We start from the raw sequence: 17,002 nt of genomic DNA on the forward strand, positions 1-17,002 counted from the left end.
CCAATCTCCACCAGGGGGCAGCAGAGACCAACAGGCAATACAAAAAACGGCCACCAGGGGGCGGCAGAGATTATGCTGCAATACTCATAGCGGCCACGGGGGGGCAGCAGAGATGAACCTGCAATACCAATAACAGCCACCAGGGGGCGGCAGAGATTAACCCGAAGTACTGATAACGGCCACCAGGGGGCAGCAGATTATGCTGCAATACCACCAATGTCCACCAGGGGGCGGCAGAGATTACGCTGTAATACTCACAACGGCCACCAGGGGGCGGCAGAGATTAACCTGCACTACCGACAATGGCCACCAGGGGGCGGCAGAGATTAACATGCACTACCGACAACGGCCACCAGGGGGCGGCAGAGATTAACCTGCACTACCAACAACGGCCACCAGGGGGCGGCAGAGATTAACCTGCCCTACCAACAACGGCCATCAGGGGGGCGGCAGAGATTAACCTGCAATACCGACAACGGCCACCAGGGGGCGGCAGAGATTACGCTGTAATACCGACAACGGCCACCAGGGGGCGGCAGAGACCACCCTGCAGTCCTATCACCGCCCATAGGCCGCAGCCCCTGCATTCCCCTCCCGCCCACCAGGGGGCAGCAGAGCCCACGAACCGCCCTCCCCCCCCCCCCCCCCCCCCCAAATTCCCACCCCCCACAGCCCCCCATTTCACACACCTCCAAGGTGTGCGGGTCCAGGCGGCTCAGCACGATGTTCCCCGCCTTCTGATTGCTCGTATAGACGGCCCACAGCCCCCCCTCGTCCGCCATGAGGTCGATGTCGGAGAAACCCCCCCAGGAATAGGGGAAGGTGTTGTTGTATCCGGCGCCGGGGAGGCTGCGCTGAGCCACGACGCTGCGGGATCCCAGGTGGTACCGCACGGCCACGTTGCTCTGGTATTTGTTGTAGTACAGGGAGCCGTTGTACACCACGTGCCCCGTCCCGGCCCACGGCTGAGGCAGGAGGTGCTGCACGAAGTTCTGCCCCGAAGCGAAGTCCTGCAGGGAGCGGAACTCCAAAACGCGGCGGCCTCTGGAATAGCCGTCCAGGAACCACACCTGGGGGGGGGGGGTCAGTGGGGGGTGGGGGGGAATGGGGGGGATGAATGGGGGGACGGATGGGGGGAATAAATGGGGGAGAATGGGGGGGAATGGGGGGGAATGGGGGGGAATGGGGGGGGGGGATTGGATGGATGGGGGGGGATGGGGGGGATAAATGGGAGAGATGGGGGGGATGGGGGGGATGGGGGTGGATGAATGGGGGGGAATGAATGGGGGGAATGGGGGCGATGGGGGGGGGATGAATAGGGGGGAAGAATTGGGGGGGATGAATGGGGGGGATGGGGGGGAATGAATGGGGGAGAATGGGGGGGAATGGGGGGGATGGGGGGGGATGAATGGGGGGGATGGATGGGGGGGAATAAATGGGGGAGAATGGGGGGATGGATGGAGGAGATTGGGGGGGTGGGGGGGAATGGGCGGGATGGGATGGATGGGGGGGATGGGGGATGAATGGGGGGGAATGGGGGGGGGATGAAAAGGGGAGATGGGGGGGATGGGGGAGAATGGGGGGGATGGGATGGATGGGGGGGATGGGGGGGGATGAATGGGGGGATGGATGGGGGGGAATGGGGGGATGGATGGGAGAAATTAATGGGGGGAATGAATGGGGGGATGGATGGGGGGATGGGGGAGAATGGGGGGGAATGGGGGAGAATGGGGGGGATGAATGGGGAGAATGGGGGGGAATGAATGGGGGGATGGATGGGGGGGATGGGGGGGGGCTGTGCTGACCCTATGGGCTGTCTCTATGGGGTGTCCATATGGGCTATGCTGGCCCTATAGGGTGTCCCTATAGGGTGTCCCTATGGGGTGTGGGGTCCCTATGGGCTGTGCTGTCCCTATAGGATGTCCCTATAAGGTGCCCCTATGGGGTGGGGTGTCCCTATGGGGTGTGCGGTCCCTATGGGGTGTGCGGTCCCTATGGCTTGTCTCTATGGGGTGTTCCTATAGGATGTCCCTATAGGGTGTCCCTATGGGGTGTCCCTATGGGCTGTGCTGTTCCTATAGTGTGTCCCTATGGGATGTGGGGTCCCTATGGGATGTGGGGTCCCTATGGGGTGTGGGGTCCCTATGGGGTGCGGGGTCCCTATGGGGTGCGGGGTCCCTATGGGGCGCCCCACAGCTCACCCTGCTGTCGCTGCTGGGTGTGACGGCGTCGGTCATCCAGGACCCGAATCGCGACCCCGAAGCGCGGATGGTGATGGGGGGGCTGATGCCCGTCAGGCGCCCACAGCCTGGATGGGGGGGGGGGGGAATGGGGCTGAAACCCCCCGGGACCCCAAAGTGCCCCGAATGCTCCGAGCCCACCCTGCGGGACCCAAAGCCCCCTGAGAGCCCCGCAAAGCCCCCAACCCCACCCCATAGGACCCCAAACCCACCCAAGACCCCTCAAACCCCCCCAAGACTCCCCAACCCCACCCCATACGACTCCAAACCCCTCCAAGACCCCCCAGACCCACCCCATAGGATCCAAACCCCCCAATAGCTCCCCAAGACCCCCTCAAACACCCTCAATCCCCCCTCAAACCCCCCAAGACCCCCTCAAACCCCCCAAGACCCCCTCAAACCCCCCAACAGCCCCCCAAGACCCCCTCAAGCCCTCCAAGACCCCCACAAACCCCCCAGGAGTCCCCCAAGACCCCCACAAACCCCCCAACAACCCCCCAAGACCCCCTCAAACCCCCCAATAGACCCCCACAAATCCCCCTCAAACCCCCCAAGACCCCCTCAAGCCCCCCAACAGCCCCCCAAGACCCCCTCAAGCCCTCCAAGACCCCCACAAACCCCCCAAGAGTCCCCCAAGACCCCCACAAACCCCCCAACAACCCCCCAAGACCCCCTCAAACCCCCCAATAGACCCCCTCAAGCCCCCCAGCAGCCCCCCAAGACCCCCTCAAACCCCCCAAGACCCCCTCAAACCCCCCCCCAAGACCCCCTCAAAGTCCCCAATAACCCCCCAAGACCCCCTCAAACCCCCCCAATAGTCCCTCAAGACCCCCTCAAACCCCCCAATAGACCCCCACAAATCCCCCTCAAACCCCCCAAGACCCCCTCAAGCCCCCCAACAGCCCCCCAAGACCCCCTCAAACCCCCCAAGACCCCCTCAAACCCCCCCAAGACCCCCTCAAAGTCCCCAATAACCCCCCAAGACCCCCTCAAACCCCCCCAATAGTCCCTCAAGACCCCCTCAAACCCCCCAATAGACCCCCACAAATCCCCCTCAAACCCCCCAAGACCCCCTCAAGCCCCCCAACAGCCCCCCCAAGACCCCCTCAAACCCCCCAAGACCCCCTCAAACCCCCCCAAGACCCCCTCAAAGTCCCCAATAACCCCCCAAGACCCCCTCAAACCCCCCCAGTAGTCCCCCAAGACCCCCCTCAAACCCCCCAAGACCCCCTCAAGCCCCCCAAGACCCCCTCAAACCCCCCAACAGTCCCCCAAGACCCCCTCAAACCCCCCCAGTAGTCCCCCAAGACCCCCTCAAACCCCCCAAGACCCCCTCAGGCCCCCCAAGACCCCCTCAAACCCCCCAACAGCCCCCCAAAACCCCCTCAAACCTCCCCAATAACCCCCCAATACCCCCTCAAACCCCCCGAGACCCCCCCCCGAGACCCCCCCCCACGACCCCACAGCCCCCTACCCAGCTTCTGCATGCAGCGCTGCAGCCTCCCCTCCAGCAGCAGCACCCTCTGCCGCAGCTCCTCGTAGCCGTAGGCTCCCACGTCGCTCCTTAAAGCTGCCAGGACCTGCGAGAGGTTCCTCACCTCCCCCCGCAGCTCCGCGATGCGCCGCGCGTCGCTGCGGTACTGAGCCAACACCGGGGGCAGCGGGCGCAGCAGGGCCATGCGCTGCTGGAGCTCCTGGGGGGGTAATTAGCACTGCGTTAACGAGGGGGAGCTCGTTAAGGGGTCAGGAGGACCCCTGAGGTGGTCTTAAGGAGGGGTTGGGGGCCATCAGTAGGGGTCTTAATGGAGATGAGTGCATTAAGGGGTGCAGCAGGGCCATGTGGTCCTGAGAGGGGGGGGGGTGTTAATTAGGGGGGGGTCTTAATGAAGGTGAGCTCGTTAAGGGGTCAGGAGACCCTTAAGGTGGTCTTAATGAGGGGCTGAGGGTCATCAAGGTGAGTCTTAATGGCGATGAGCTCATTAAGGGCTGAAGGAACCCCCGAATAGGGCTTAATGAGGGGTTGGGGAGGACCTTAACGAAGCAGAGCTCATTAAGGGGTGGATGTACCCCAATACAGGGCTTAATGAGGGGTTGGGGAGGACCTTAACGAAGCAGAGCTCATTAAGGGCTGCAGGGACCCCTGAATAGGGCTTAATGAGGGGTTGGGGAGGACCCTAACGAAGCAGAGCTCATTAAGGGCTGCAGGGACCCCTGAATAGGGCTTAATGAGGGGTTGGGGAGGACCCTAACGAAGCAGAGCTCATTAAGGGCTGCAGGGACCCCTGAATAGGGCTTAATGAGGGGTTGGGGAGGACCCTAACGAAGCAGAGCTCATTAAGGGCTGCAGGGACCCCTGAATAGGGCTTAATGAGGGGTTGGGGAGGACCCTAACGAAGCAGAGCTCATTAAGGGCTGCAGGGACCCCCGAATAGGCCTTAGTGAGGGCTTGGGGCCATAGAGATGAACCCTAACGAAGCCGAGCTCGTTAAGGGCCGCAGCGCCCCCACCTGGAAGCCCTTTGGGCTCAGCCCCCTCAGGCTCTGCGCTGCGCTCAGTTGGGCCTCAATGCCGTCCAGCAGCGCAGCGCTGCCCCGCACGTACTGCAGGTCCCGCTCGGTGCGCAGATCCAACACCTCCACCGACTGCGACACGTTCTGCACCTGAGCGGTCGTTAGGGCCGCCTCGTTAATTAGGACCCTTCCGACCACACCGTTGTGTGGTCTGCCGGGACCTTTCCAACCCATCCCGTGGTTCTTTCAGGACCTTTCCAACCCAACCCATTATTCTTTCAGGACCTTTCCAACCCATCCCGTGGTTCTGTGATCTTTCAGGACCTTTCCAACCCATCCCATTGTTCTTTCAGGACCTTTTCATCCTATGCAATGGTTCTGTGATCTTTCAGGACCTTTCCAATCCAACCTACTATTCTTTCAGGACCTTTCCAACCCATCCCGTTGTTCTTTCAGGACTTTTCCAACCTATGCAAAGGTTCTGTGATCTTTCAGGACCTTTCCAACCCAACCCATTATTCTTTCAGGACCTTTCCAACCCATCCCACGGTTCTGTGATCTTTCAGGACCTTTCCAACCCATCCCGTGGTTCTATGACCTTTCAGGACCTTTCCAACCCATCCCGTTGTTCTTTCAGGACCTTTTCATCCTATGCAATGGTTCTGTGATCTTTCAGGACCTTTCCAACCCATCCCACGGTTCTGTGATCTTTCAGGACCTTTCCAACCCATCCCGTGGTTCTGTGACCTTTCAGGACCTTCCCAACCCAACCCATTGTTCTTTCAGGACCTTTCCAACCTATTCTGTGGTTCTGTGATCTTTCAGGACCTTTCCAACCCATCCCCTTATTCTTTCAGGACCTTTTCATCCTATGCAATGGTTCTGTGATCTTTCAGGACCTTTCCAATCCAACCCATTATTCTTTCAGGACCTTTCCAACCCATCCCATGGTTCTATGATCTTTCAGGACCTTTCCAACCCATCCCACGGTTCTATGATCTTTCAGGACCTTTCCAATCCAACCTAATATTCTTTCAGGACCTTCCCAACCTATTCTGTGGTTCTGTGATCTTTCAGGACCTTTCCAACCCAACCCATTGTTCTTTCAGGACGTTCCCAACCTATTCTGTGGTTCTCTGATCTTTCAGGACCTTTCCAATCCATTCCATTGTTTGGCCCAGTCCCTCCCAGTCCATCCCAGTCCCTCCCACTTTGGCCCAATCCATCCCAGTCCCTCCCAGTTTGGTTCAGTCCATCCCAATTTGGCCCATTCCCTCCCAGTCCCTCCCACTCCATCCCAGTTTGGCCCAGTCCATCCCACTCCATCCCAGTCCCTCCCAGTTTGGCCCAGTCCATCCCACTCCATCCCAGTCCCTCCCACTCCATCCCAGTTTGGCCCATTCCCTCCCAGTCCCTCCCACTCCATCCCAGTCCCTCCCGGTCCCTCCCACTCCATCCCAGTTTGGCCCAGTCCATCCCACTCCATCCCAGTCCCTCCCAGTTTGGCCCATTCCCTCCCAGTCCCTCCCACTCCATCCCAGTTTGGCCCAGTCCATCCCACTCCATCCCAGTCCCTCCCAGTTTGGCCCGGTCCCTCCCACTCCATCCCAGTTTGGCCCATTCCCTCCCAGTCCTTCCCACTCCATCCCAGTCCCTCCCAGTTTGGCCCAGTCCCTCCCACTCCATCCCAGTTTGGCCCAGTCCATCCCACTCCATCCCAGTCCCTCCCACTCCATCCCAGTTTGGCCCAGTCCCTCCCAGTCCCCCCCAGTTTGGCGCACTCCATTCCCATCCCATTCCCATCCCATCCCATTCCCCCCCTCCCGCTCCCGCTCCGTCGCGCTCCACTCCGCTTTTTCCCGCCCACCCTCTCGCTCAGCAGCCGCAGTCTCCCCGCGCTGCCGTCGCTGTCGCAGCGCCCCCTGCTGGGGATGACGGCGGTGCAGACGCACTTCCCGTCCGGAGCCCGGGCAGATGTGTAGAGCTGCCACGACTCGTCGGGACTGCGGAACAGCGTCTGGGGGGGGGGGGGGTTGGAGTGGGGGGGGTTAAGGGGGGTTAAAGGGGGGGGGTTTGGAGTGGGGGGGGGTTTGGGGGGGATTAAGGGGGGTTAAGGGGGGGGTTGGAGTGGGGGGGGTTAAGGGGGGTTAAAGGGGGGGGGTTGGAGTGGGGGGGGTTAAGGGGGGGGGTTTGGAGAGGGGGGGGTTTGGGGGGGATTAATGGGGGTTAAGGGGGGGTTGGGGGGGGGTTGGAGTGGGGGGGGTTAAGGGGGGGTGTTGGAGTGGGGGGGTTTAAGGGGGGGTTAAGGGGGGGGGGTTGGAGTGTGGGGGGGTTTGGGGGGGGATTAATGGGGGTTAAGGGGGGGTTAAGGGGGGGGTTGGAGTGGGGGGGGTGAAGGGGGGGGGTTGGAGGGTGGGAGGGGAGTAAGGGAGGGTTAATGGGGGGGTTTGGGGGCGTTAAGTGGGTTAAGTGGGGGTTGGAGAGTGGGGGAGGGGAAGGTGGGTTGGGGGGGGTTGGGGGGTTAAGAGGAGGGGTGGTTAAAGGGGGGGTTAATGGGGGGATTTTAGGAGGGTGGGGGGGTTAAGGGGGGGTTGGGGGGCATTAAGGCGGGGTTAAGAGGAAGAGGGGGTTAAGGGGGGGTGAGAAGGAGGAGGAGGGGGGGTTGGGGGGTTACAACTCTGCTCTGCTCCACTGAGAACCTTTGGCCCATCCCCCCCCCCCAATAAAGTCTCCCCGTAGACCCCCCCCAGCCCATAACCCCCCTTTAGAACCCCCCCCACCCATATAACCTCTCTATACCCTCCATAGAACCCCCGATATCACAACCATAAACCCCCCTCCCACCCCCATATCCCCCCCTTTAGGATCCCCCCCCACCCCCATAACCCCCCCATAGACCCCCCCACCACCATACACCTCCATAACCCCCCCACCCCCATACCCCCCCCATAAAACCCCCCTTTTAGGACCCCCCCACCCTTATAACCCCCCCATATCCCACCCCATAGACCCCCCATACCCCCCCATTAGGCCCCCTCTCACCCCCATAAACCCCCATACCCCCTCATATCCCACCCCATAGACCCCCCCCCACCCCCATACCCCCCCTTTAGGACCCCCTCTCACCCTCAAAGCCCCCCATTAGGACCCCCCATCCCCTCTCTTTGGGGCCCCCCCACCCCCATAACCCCCACATACCCCCCCATATCCCACCCCATAGACCCCCCCACCCTCATACCCCCCCATAGCCCCCCATTAGGACCCCCCCACCCCCATAATCCCCCATACCCCCCCATATCCCACCCTATAGACCCCCCCCCCACCCTCATCCCCCCCCATTAGGACCCCCCTCACCCCCATAACCCCCCCATACCCCCCCATATCCCACCCCATAGACTCCCCTCACCCCCATAACCCCCCCATACCCCCCCATAGACCCCCCCCATATCCCACCCCAAACCCCCCCCCACCCCCATACCCCCCCATATCCCACCCCATAGACCCCCCCCACCCCATATACCCCCCCATACCCTCCCTTTAGAACCCCCCCCACCCTCAAAGCCCCCCCATGGACCCCCCACCCCCTCCCTTTAGGACCCCCCCCCCCCCCCCACTCACGATCCGTTCCGACGTTCCCCCCCTCGCCGTTCCGGTCCCGTTGAGCCCAACGAGAGACGGCAGCGTTTGCGACACCCACTGTGTCACCATGGCCATGGTGCTCAGCGCCGCCCCCACCCGCAGCAGCGCCGCCGCCATCGCATCGCCCCCCCCCTCCCCCCCCCTGGAATTAATACGGACCCTCCCCCCAAATTAATTACGTGGGGGGAGAGGAAAGCGCTGCCCCCCTCCCCCCCCCCCCCCCCCCCACCTCCCGTAACCGGAAGAGCGATGCGACCGCACCGCCACCGCCTCGCAGGGAGCGGGGATGGGGGGCGGTGCTGATTGGGCGGTGCAGAGGAAGGGGCGGGGCGGAGGGAGGGGGCGGTGCTGATTGGGCGGGGCGGAGGGAGGGGGCGGTGTTGATTGGGCGGGGCGGAGGAAGAGGCGGGGCTATGGGCGGGATGTGGGCGGGGCTGTGATTGGGCGGTGCAGAGGAAGGGGCGGGGCAGAGGTAGGGGGCGGTGCTGATTGGGCGGGGATGAGGGGCGATGGGAGGGGCGGAGGGAGGGGCGGTGTTGATTGGGCGGTGCAGAGGGGGGCGGGGCGGAGGGACGGGGCGGTGCTGATTGGGCGGTGCGGAGGAAGGGGTGGGACTGTGGGCGGGATGTGGGCGGGGCTGTGATTGGGCGGGGCGGAGGAAGGGGTGGGACTATGGGCATATGTGGGCGGGGCGGAGGAAGGGGGCGGTGCTGATTGGTCGGTGCAGAGGAAGGGGCGGGGCTAATGCGATAGGGGCGGGCCTAAGGGGGGCGGAGCTGATTGGCTGGTGCAGGCGAAGGGGTGGGGCGATGGGTGCGGCAGCGATGATAGGATGGTGCAGAGAAGGGGGCGGGGCTAATTGGATGGGCGGGGCTAATGGATGGGCGGTGCGGATTGGGCGTTGCAGAGGAAGGGGCGGGGCTAAGGGAGGGGCGGGGCTGATTGGGCAGCGTAGAGGAAGGGGCGGGGCTAATGGGGGATGGTAGTGATTGGGCGGTGCAGAGGAGGGGGCGGGGCTATGGGGTGTGACTTGGGGGGCTGTGGGGGATCTATGGGGGGGCTCTGGGGATCTATGGGGTGGGCCGTGGGGGGGCTATAGAGTATCTATGGGGTGGGCTATGGGGCAATAGGGGATCCGTGGGGGGGGTCGGAGCGCTCCGGGTCTGTGGGGTTATGGGGGCTGTGGGGCACATTATCATCTCTGGGGCAGCCAATCAGGGGGCGGGGCCGCTGTGGGGCAGCCAATCGGGGGGGCGGTTAATCCGAGCCACGCGGGCGGTGACGGCGCCGTTGATCCCCCCGTGATCCACATAAGCGGCGCCGATCCGCACTGTGACCCACAGCTGACCCCGGGACCGCGCCGGTAATGCGCCCCATAGAGACCCACAGGGACCCATAGAGACCCATAGGGACCCATAGGGACCCCCAGGGACCCATAGAGACCCACAGGGACCCATAGCGACCCATAGAGACCCATAGCCGCCCTATAGCTGCCCCACAGAGACCCATAGCGTACCATAGAAACCCATAGCGACCCATAGCTGCCCCATAGAGACCCATAGCGACCCATAGAAACCCATAGAGACCCATAGGGACCCATAGCGACCCATAGGGACCCATAGAGACCCATAGCGACCCATAGGGACACATAGGGACCCACAGGGACCCATAGAGACCCATAGGGACCCATAGCTACCCTATAGCTGCCCCATAGAGACCCATAGCTTCCCCATAGAGACCCATAGTTGCCTTATAGATGCCCCATAGAGACCCATAGCTGCTCTATAGATGCCCCATGACTGCCCCATAACATATCTCATAACCCCACCCCATAACCCACCTGACGCCGTAAGTGCCCCATAACCAACTGCCACCTAACACCACACCCACCCCACAACCCCATAACCAACCCCATAACCCCACAGCTGCCCCGTAACCGACCCCTTCACCCCATAATCCCACACTCACCCCTTTAACCAACCCCGTCACCCCATAACTGACCCCATAACCGACTCCATCACCCCATAACTGACCCCACCACTCCATAACCGACACCATCAACCCACAACTGACCCCATAACCGACCCCATCGCCCCATAACCGACCCCAACACCCCATAACTGACCCCATCACTGCCCCACAGCTGCCCCACTGATGGCGGAGGCCCCGAAGCAGCGCACGGTTCTGATCACCGGGACCTCATCCGGCATCGGGTTGGCCACGGCTGCACGGCTGGCACGGGACCCCCAGAGCCGCTACATGGGTGAGGGGGGCGCCCACGGGACCCCAATAGGAGACCCCAATGGGAAACCCATAGAGAACCCCAATAGGACACCAATAGGAGAGCCCAGTAGGACCCCAATGGGAGACCCCAATGGGAAACCCATAGAAGACCCCAATAGGACACCAATAGGAGAGCCCAGTAGGACACCAATGGGAGACCTCAATGAGACCCCAATGGGAACCCAAAAGGAGACCCCAATGGGAAACCCATAAAGGACCCCAATGGGACCCCAATGGGGCACCACTAGGAGAGCCCAATGGGAGACTCCAATAGGACCCCAATGGGAGACCCCAATAAGAAACCCATAGAGGACCCCAATAGGACACCAATAGGAGAGCCCAATAGGACCCCAATGGGAGACCCCCATAGGAAACCCATAGAGGACCCCATTAGGACCCCAAATGGACCGCAATGGGAGACCCCAAATGGACCCCAATAGGACCCCAATGGGACCCCAATAGGATACCCCAATGGGAAACACATAGAGGACCCCAATAGGACACCAATAGGAGAGCCCAATGGGACCTCAATGGGAGATCTCAATGGGACCCCAATGGGACCCCAATGGGAGACCCCAGGTGGACACCTATGGACGCTATGCGGCAAGGTGACGCTAGGGGGCGCTATGGGGCGCTATGTGTCCCTATGGGTCCCTATGGGTCCCTATTTGTCCCTATGCGTCCCTATGGGCGCTACGGGCGCTATGCGGCGGGCTGACGGTAGGGGGCGCTATTGGTCCCTATGAGTCCCTATGGGTCCCTATGGGTCCCTATGGGTCCTTATGTGTCGCTATGGGTCCCTATGGAGCGCTATGGGTCTCTATGTGTCCCTATGAGTCCCTATGGGTCGCTATGGGTCGCTATGGGTCCTTATGTGTCGCTATGGATCCCTATGGGTCTCTGTGTGTCCCTATGTGTCCTTATGGGTCCCTATGTGTCGCCATGTGCTCCTATGGGCGCTATGCGGCAGTCTGACGGTAGGGGGCGCTATTGGTCCCTATGAGTCCCTATGGGTCGCTATGGGTCTCTATGTGTCCCTATGGGCGCTATGCGGCGGGCTGACGGTAGGGGGCGCTAATGGTCCCTATGAATCCCTATGAGTCTCTATGGGTCGCTATGTGCTCCTACGGGCGCTACGGGCGCTATGCGGAGGGCTGACGGTAGGGGGCGCTATTGGTCCCTATGAGTCCCTATGGGTCGCTATGGGTCTCTATGTGTCCCTATGGGCGCTATGCAGCGGGCTGACGGTAGGGGGCGCTATAAGTCCCTATGGGTCCCTATGTGCCCCCATGGGCGCTATGCGGCGGGCTGACGGTAGGGGGCGCTATGAGTCCCTATGGGGCGCTATGGGTCCCTATGTGTCCCTATGGGTCCCTATGTGCCCCCATGGGCGCTATGCGGCGGGCTGACGGTAGGGGGCGCTATTGGTCCCTATGAGTCCCTATGGGTCCCTATGGGTCGCTATGTGCCCCTATGGGCGCTATGCGGCGGGCTGACGGTAGGGGGCGCTGTTGCGGCAGTGATCGCCACCATGCGGGACCCGCGGCGCAGCGCAGCGTTGGAGGCGGCCGTCGGGTCGGCGTTGGGCCGAACGCTGCGGGTGGAGCGGTTGGACGTAAACTGCGAGAAATCCGTGCGGGAATGCATGGAAGTGTACGGAGAGAGCGTGGATGTGCTGGGTGAGGGGGGGGGGGATGGGGGGTGTGGGGGTGGGGGGTATGGGGGGGTATGGGGGGGGTATAGGTGGGGTATGGGGGGGTATGGGGGATGTGGGGGGTGTGGGGGGGGTATAGGTGGGGTATGGGGTGGATGTGGGGGGTATGGGGGGGTATGGGGGGTATAGGTGGGGTATGGGGTGGATGTGAGGGGTATGGGGGGGTGGGGGGTTTCGGGGGGGTATAGGAGGGATATGGGGGGGGTATGGGGGGCTGTGGGGGGTGTGGGTGGCTTTGGGGGGGCATAGGTGGGATATGGGGGCATATGGGGTAGGTGTGGGGGGCTGTGGGGGGGCTGTGCGGGGTTTATAGGTGGGGTATGGGGTGGATGTGGGGGGTATGGGTGGGTTTAGGGGGTATGGGGGGGTATGGGGGGTGTGGGGGTTTCGGGGGGGGTATAGGAGGGATATGGGGGGGTATGGGGGACTTAGAGGGGGTGTGGGGGGGGGTATAGGTGGGGTATGGGGGGGGTGTGGGGGTTGCGGGGGTCTATTGTCCCCATTGGTCTCTATGTGTCCCTATGGGTCTCTATCGGTCTCTGGGTCTCTGTGGTCCCAATGTGTCCCTGCAGGTCTCTGTGGGTCCCTGTGGGTCTCTATGGGTCTCTATGGTCCCTACGTATCCCTATGGGTCTCTATAGGTCACTGTGGGTCCCAATGGGTCTCTGTGGGTCTCTATGGTCTCTATGGTCCATATGTGTCCCTATGGGTCTCTATGGGTGTCTATAGGTCTCTATGGGTGTCTATAGGTCTCTATGGGTCACTGTGGGTCCCGGTGGGTCTCTATGTGTCTCTATGGGTCTCTATAGGTGACTGTGGGTCACTGTGTATCCCAATGTGTCCCTATGGGTCTCTATAGATCCCTGTGGTCCCAGTGTGTCCCAGTGGGTCCCTGTGGGTCCCGTTGTGTCCCCGTGGCCCCAATGCATCCCTGTGGTCCCTCTCCTTCCCTCCCCCGCAGTGAACAACGCCGGGGTGGGCGCCGTGGGGCCGCTGGAGGGCACAGCGATGGCGGAGCTGCAGCGCGTGGTGGACACCAACGTGATGGGGGTGGTGCGGGCGGTGCGCGCGGTGCTGCCGCACATGAAGCGGCGCCGCGGGGGACACATCGTCGTCATCAGCAGCGTGATGGGCCGGCATGGTGAGGGCAGGGGTCAGGGGTCAGCGGGTCAGAGGTCAGGGGGTTAGGGGGTCAAAGGTCAGGGGGTTAGGGGTCGGGGTCAAAGGTTAAGGGGTCAGGGGGCACATTGTGGGGTCAGCAGCAGCATGATGGGCAGGCACGGTGAGGGCAGGGGTCAGGGGTCAGCGGGTCAGAGGTCAGGGGGTCAGGGGTCAGCGGGTCAGAGGTCAAGGGGCCAGGAGGTCAGGGACTGGGGTCAGGGGGCATATTGTGGGGTCAGCAGCAGCGTGATGGGCAGGCATGGTGAGGGCAGGGGTCAGAGGTCAGGGGTCAGAGGTCAGGGGGTTAGGGGGTCAAAGGTTAAGGGGTCAGGGGGCACATTGTGGGGTCAGCAGCAGCGTGATGGGCAGGCATGGTGAGGGCAGGGGGTCAGAGGTCAGGGGGTCAAAGGTCAAGGGGTTATGGGGTCAAAGGTCACAGAGTCGTGGGGTCACGCAATTGGATCAGGGCTGTGGGGTTGGAGGTTATGGGGTGGATTGAGGGTCACGGGGGCACATCGTGGGGTCCCACTTTGGGGTCCCTCTCTGGGGTCATTGGGGGTCCCTTTTATGGGTCCCACTTTGGGGTCCCTCTCTGGGGTCACTGGGGGTCCCTTTTATGGGTCCCACTTTGGGGTCCCTCTCTGGGGTCACTGGGAGTCCCACTTTGGGGTCCCACTTATGGGTCCCCCTTTGGGGTCCCCCATAGGGCTGCTGTTCAATGAGGTTTACTCCGCCTCCAAGTTTGCCGTGGAAGGGTTCTGTGAGAGCCTCGCAATGCAGCTGCTGCACTTCAACGTGGCGTGAGTGGGGCGCTATGGGGCACGGGGACACTATGGGTCGCTATGGGCCCCTATTGGTCCCTATGGATCCCTATGGGGCGCTACGTATCTCTATGGGTCCATATGGTCTCTATGGATCCCTATGGTCCCTATGGATCCCTATGGGCTCAATGGATCTCTATGTGTCCCTATGGGTCACTATGGTCTCTATGGGTCACTATGGGTTCCTGTGGGCTCTATTTGTTCCTATGGGCCTCTATGGGCCCCTACGTGTTCCTATGGATCCCTATGGGTCACTATGGGTCCCTATGGGCTCTATGGGTCCCTATGGGCTCTATGGGTCCCTATGGATCTCTATGAGTTCAATGGGTCCCTATGGGCTCTATGGGTCCCTATGGATCTCTATGGGCTCAATGGGTCCCTATAGGTCTCTATGGTCCCTATGGATCCCTATGGGTCCTTATGTGTCTTTATGGGTCTCTATGGATCCCTATGGGTCTCTATGGGCGCTATGGGTCCCTATGGTCTCTATGGGTCCCTATGGTCCCTATGGGTCTCTATGTGTCCCTATGGATCCCTGTGGGTCTCTATGGGCACGATGGGTCCCTATGGTCTCCGTGGGTCCCTATGGTCCCTATGGGCTCTATGTGGTCCCTATGGGTCTCTACGGATCCCTATGGGTCCCTATGGGCTCAATGTGTCCCTATGGTCCCTATGGGTCTCTATGGGTCCCTATGGGTCCCTATGGGCTCACTGTTTCCCTATGGTCCCTACGGTCCCTGCGGCGCAGGGTGACGTTGGTGGAGCCCGGCCCGGTTCACACCGCTTTGGAGCGGCAGCTTTTGGAGGCGGCGGAGGAGGCGGAATTTCCGGGGGCGGACGAGGAAACGCTGCGCTACTTCCGGTGTTCGTATCTGCCCGCCGCCAGGAGCGTCTTCAGCGCTATGGGGCAGAGCCCGGAGGAGGTGGCGGAGGTGGGGGGGGGGGGGATGGGAGGGGATATGGGGGGGGTATGGGGGGTATTGCGGGGCACTGGGGGGGGATATGGGGGTGTATGGGGGGTATTGGGGGGCATTGGGGGGGATATGGGGGTGTATGGGGGGATGGGGGGGATATGGGGGGTATTGGGGGGCATTGGGGGGGATATGGGGGTGTATGGGGGGGATATGGGGGGTATTGGGGGGCATTGGGGGGGATATGAGGGTATATGGGGGGATATGGGGGGAGATATGGGGGTGTGGGGGGGATATGGGGGGTATTGGGGGGGGATATGGGGGTGTGGGAGGGATATGGGGGTCTGGGGGGATATGGGGGGTATTGGGGGGGGTATGGGAGGAAATATGGGGGAGTAATGGGGAGGTATTGGGGGGATATGGGGGTGTGGGGGGGATATGGGGCAGTTATGGGGGTCTGGGGGGATATGGGGGCAGATATGGGGGGGATATGGCGGGGTAAGGGGGGGAAATGGGGGGATATGGGGATGTGTGGGGGGATATGGGGGGGATATGAAGGGATATGGGGGGGTATTGGGGGGGATATGACGGTGTGGGGGGGGATATGGGGGGAGATATGGGGGGGACGGGGGGTGGGGGTGGGGCATGGGGGGATATGGGGGGTTGCGGGGTGTGGGGTGGGCTGTGGGGGTCTGAGGGGCAGATGAGGGTGTGGGGGGGATATGGGGGGGCTCTGGAAACGATTCAGAAAGGATCCGCTCCCAGAACCGCTGCCCCCCAATTGCCCCCCCCCGTCCCGTCCCGTCCCGCCGCCCGTCGTGACCCCCCCTCGTCGCCCCCCCAGGCGGTGGTCGCCGTCATTTCCTCCCCGCGGCCGCCGCTCCGCGTTCAGACGAACCCCCGCTACGCCCCTCTGCTGGCGCTGCACTCCGCCGACCGCCAGGGGGCGCTGTCCATTCGCGCCATGCACGGCCTCCTACGCCGCCGCGCCGCTCCGCTCCGGGCCGTTATGGCGGCGCTGCGCTGCGTTACGTGCGGCTGCTGCCGGCAGAGCGTCGCCCCCGTTTTAGAGCGCCCCCTGGCGGCCGGGAGGTCACTGCCGGCTGGATTGGGGCGGTCACGTGGTTTGTCCTCTATTGGGTTTGAATGGGGGGGGGGGCGGTCACGTGGTGGTGTCCTTCAACCCCCCCCCCCCCCCCCCCCCCCCCCCCCCCCCCCCCCCCCCCCCCCCCCCCCCCCCCCCCCCCTAAAAAATAATTGGGGTTGAATGGAAGGAGGGAGGTTGAGGGGGGGGGGGGTGGTCACGTGGTTCCCTCCCCCATTGGGGATGAATGGAGAGGGATTGGGGGGGGCGGAGGGGGGTAGAGGTCACATGACCCCCCCCCCCCCAATTGGGGGCCGTTGGCGGAGGGCTGGAAGGATGGAGAATATGGGGGGGGGGAATGAGTTGGATTTGGGGGGTTTTGAGGAGTTTGCTTATTTTGGGGGGGGTCTTTGGGCCGGGGGGGTTCCATTAAATGCTGCGTTGCATTGATTGTCCGCACAGAACGCTTTGTGGGGAGGGGGGGGGTCAGGACTGGGGGGGGGGGGCGCGGGGCCGGGCCCGGTGAGGCGGCAACGGGCGCTTCCGGAAGTGTAGGCCCGCGTCTCCATGGCAACGGAGGAACTGGGAGGCGGGGGGAGAGGCGCGGCGGAAGTGACGTCCAGGAAGTAGATACGGCGG

At 62.5% G+C, this 17,002-nt stretch overlaps 2 protein-coding genes across 2 annotated transcripts; one reads left to right on the forward strand and one right to left on the reverse strand.

Moving 5' to 3' along the window:
• Window positions 1-412: 412 nt before the first annotated feature.
• On the reverse strand, window positions 413-8,677 carry OLFM2 (olfactomedin 2). The gene is made up of 7 exons (XM_040653962.2): window positions 8,369-8,677; window positions 6,618-6,767; window positions 4,748-4,900; window positions 3,715-3,934; window positions 2,202-2,308; window positions 664-1,070; window positions 413-461 (listed from the first exon to the last, which is right to left on the reverse strand). The coding sequence occupies exons 1-7, from the start codon at window positions 8,504-8,506 to the stop codon at window positions 413-415; spliced, it is 1,224 nt and encodes a 407-aa protein (XP_040509896.1). The 5' UTR covers window positions 8,507-8,677.
• Window positions 8,678-9,662: 985 nt separating this feature from the next.
• On the forward strand, window positions 9,663-16,918 carry RDH8 (retinol dehydrogenase 8). The gene is made up of 8 exons (XM_015274044.4): window positions 9,663-9,752; window positions 10,533-10,652; window positions 12,193-12,351; window positions 13,348-13,527; window positions 14,254-14,347; window positions 15,117-15,300; window positions 16,124-16,499; window positions 16,914-16,918. Exons 2-8 carry the CDS (start codon window positions 10,544-10,546, stop codon window positions 16,916-16,918), a joined length of 1,107 nt encoding a protein of 368 aa, XP_015129530.3. The 5' UTR covers window positions 9,663-9,752; window positions 10,533-10,543.
• The last annotated feature ends 84 nt before the right edge of the window (window positions 16,919-17,002 follow it).

The sequence above is a fragment of the Gallus gallus genome, chromosome 30 (assembly GCF_016699485.2).
Source record: "Gallus gallus isolate bGalGal1 chromosome 30, bGalGal1.mat.broiler.GRCg7b, whole genome shotgun sequence".
NCBI classification, from domain to species: domain Eukaryota; kingdom Metazoa; phylum Chordata; class Aves; order Galliformes; family Phasianidae; genus Gallus; species Gallus gallus.

Bases quoted from the DNA above. Each gene is read 5' to 3' on its own strand.
- OLFM2 (XM_040653962.2), bottom strand. From the start codon at position 8,506: ATGGCGGCGGCGCTGCTGCGGGTGGGGGCGGCGCTGAGCACCATGGCC. The intron at 3,935-4,747 runs GTGGGGGCGCTG...TTACCCCCCCAG, and splicing joins TGAGCCCAAAGGGCTTCCAG to GAGCTCCAGCAGCGCATGGC. The intron at 462-663 runs GTGGGAATTTGG...TCGGTATTGCAG, and splicing joins GAAATGGGGGGCTGTGGGGG to GTTAATCTCTGCCGCCCCCC.
- RDH8 (XM_015274044.4), top strand. From the start codon at position 10,544: ATGGCGGAGGCCCCGAAGCAGCGCACGGTTCTGATCACCGGGACCTCA. The intron at 10,653-12,192 runs GTGAGGGGGGCG...CTGTTGCGGCAG, and splicing joins CCCCCAGAGCCGCTACATGG to TGATCGCCACCATGCGGGAC. The intron at 13,528-14,253 runs GTGAGGGCAGGG...GGTCCCCCATAG, and splicing joins CAGCGTGATGGGCCGGCATG to GGCTGCTGTTCAATGAGGTT.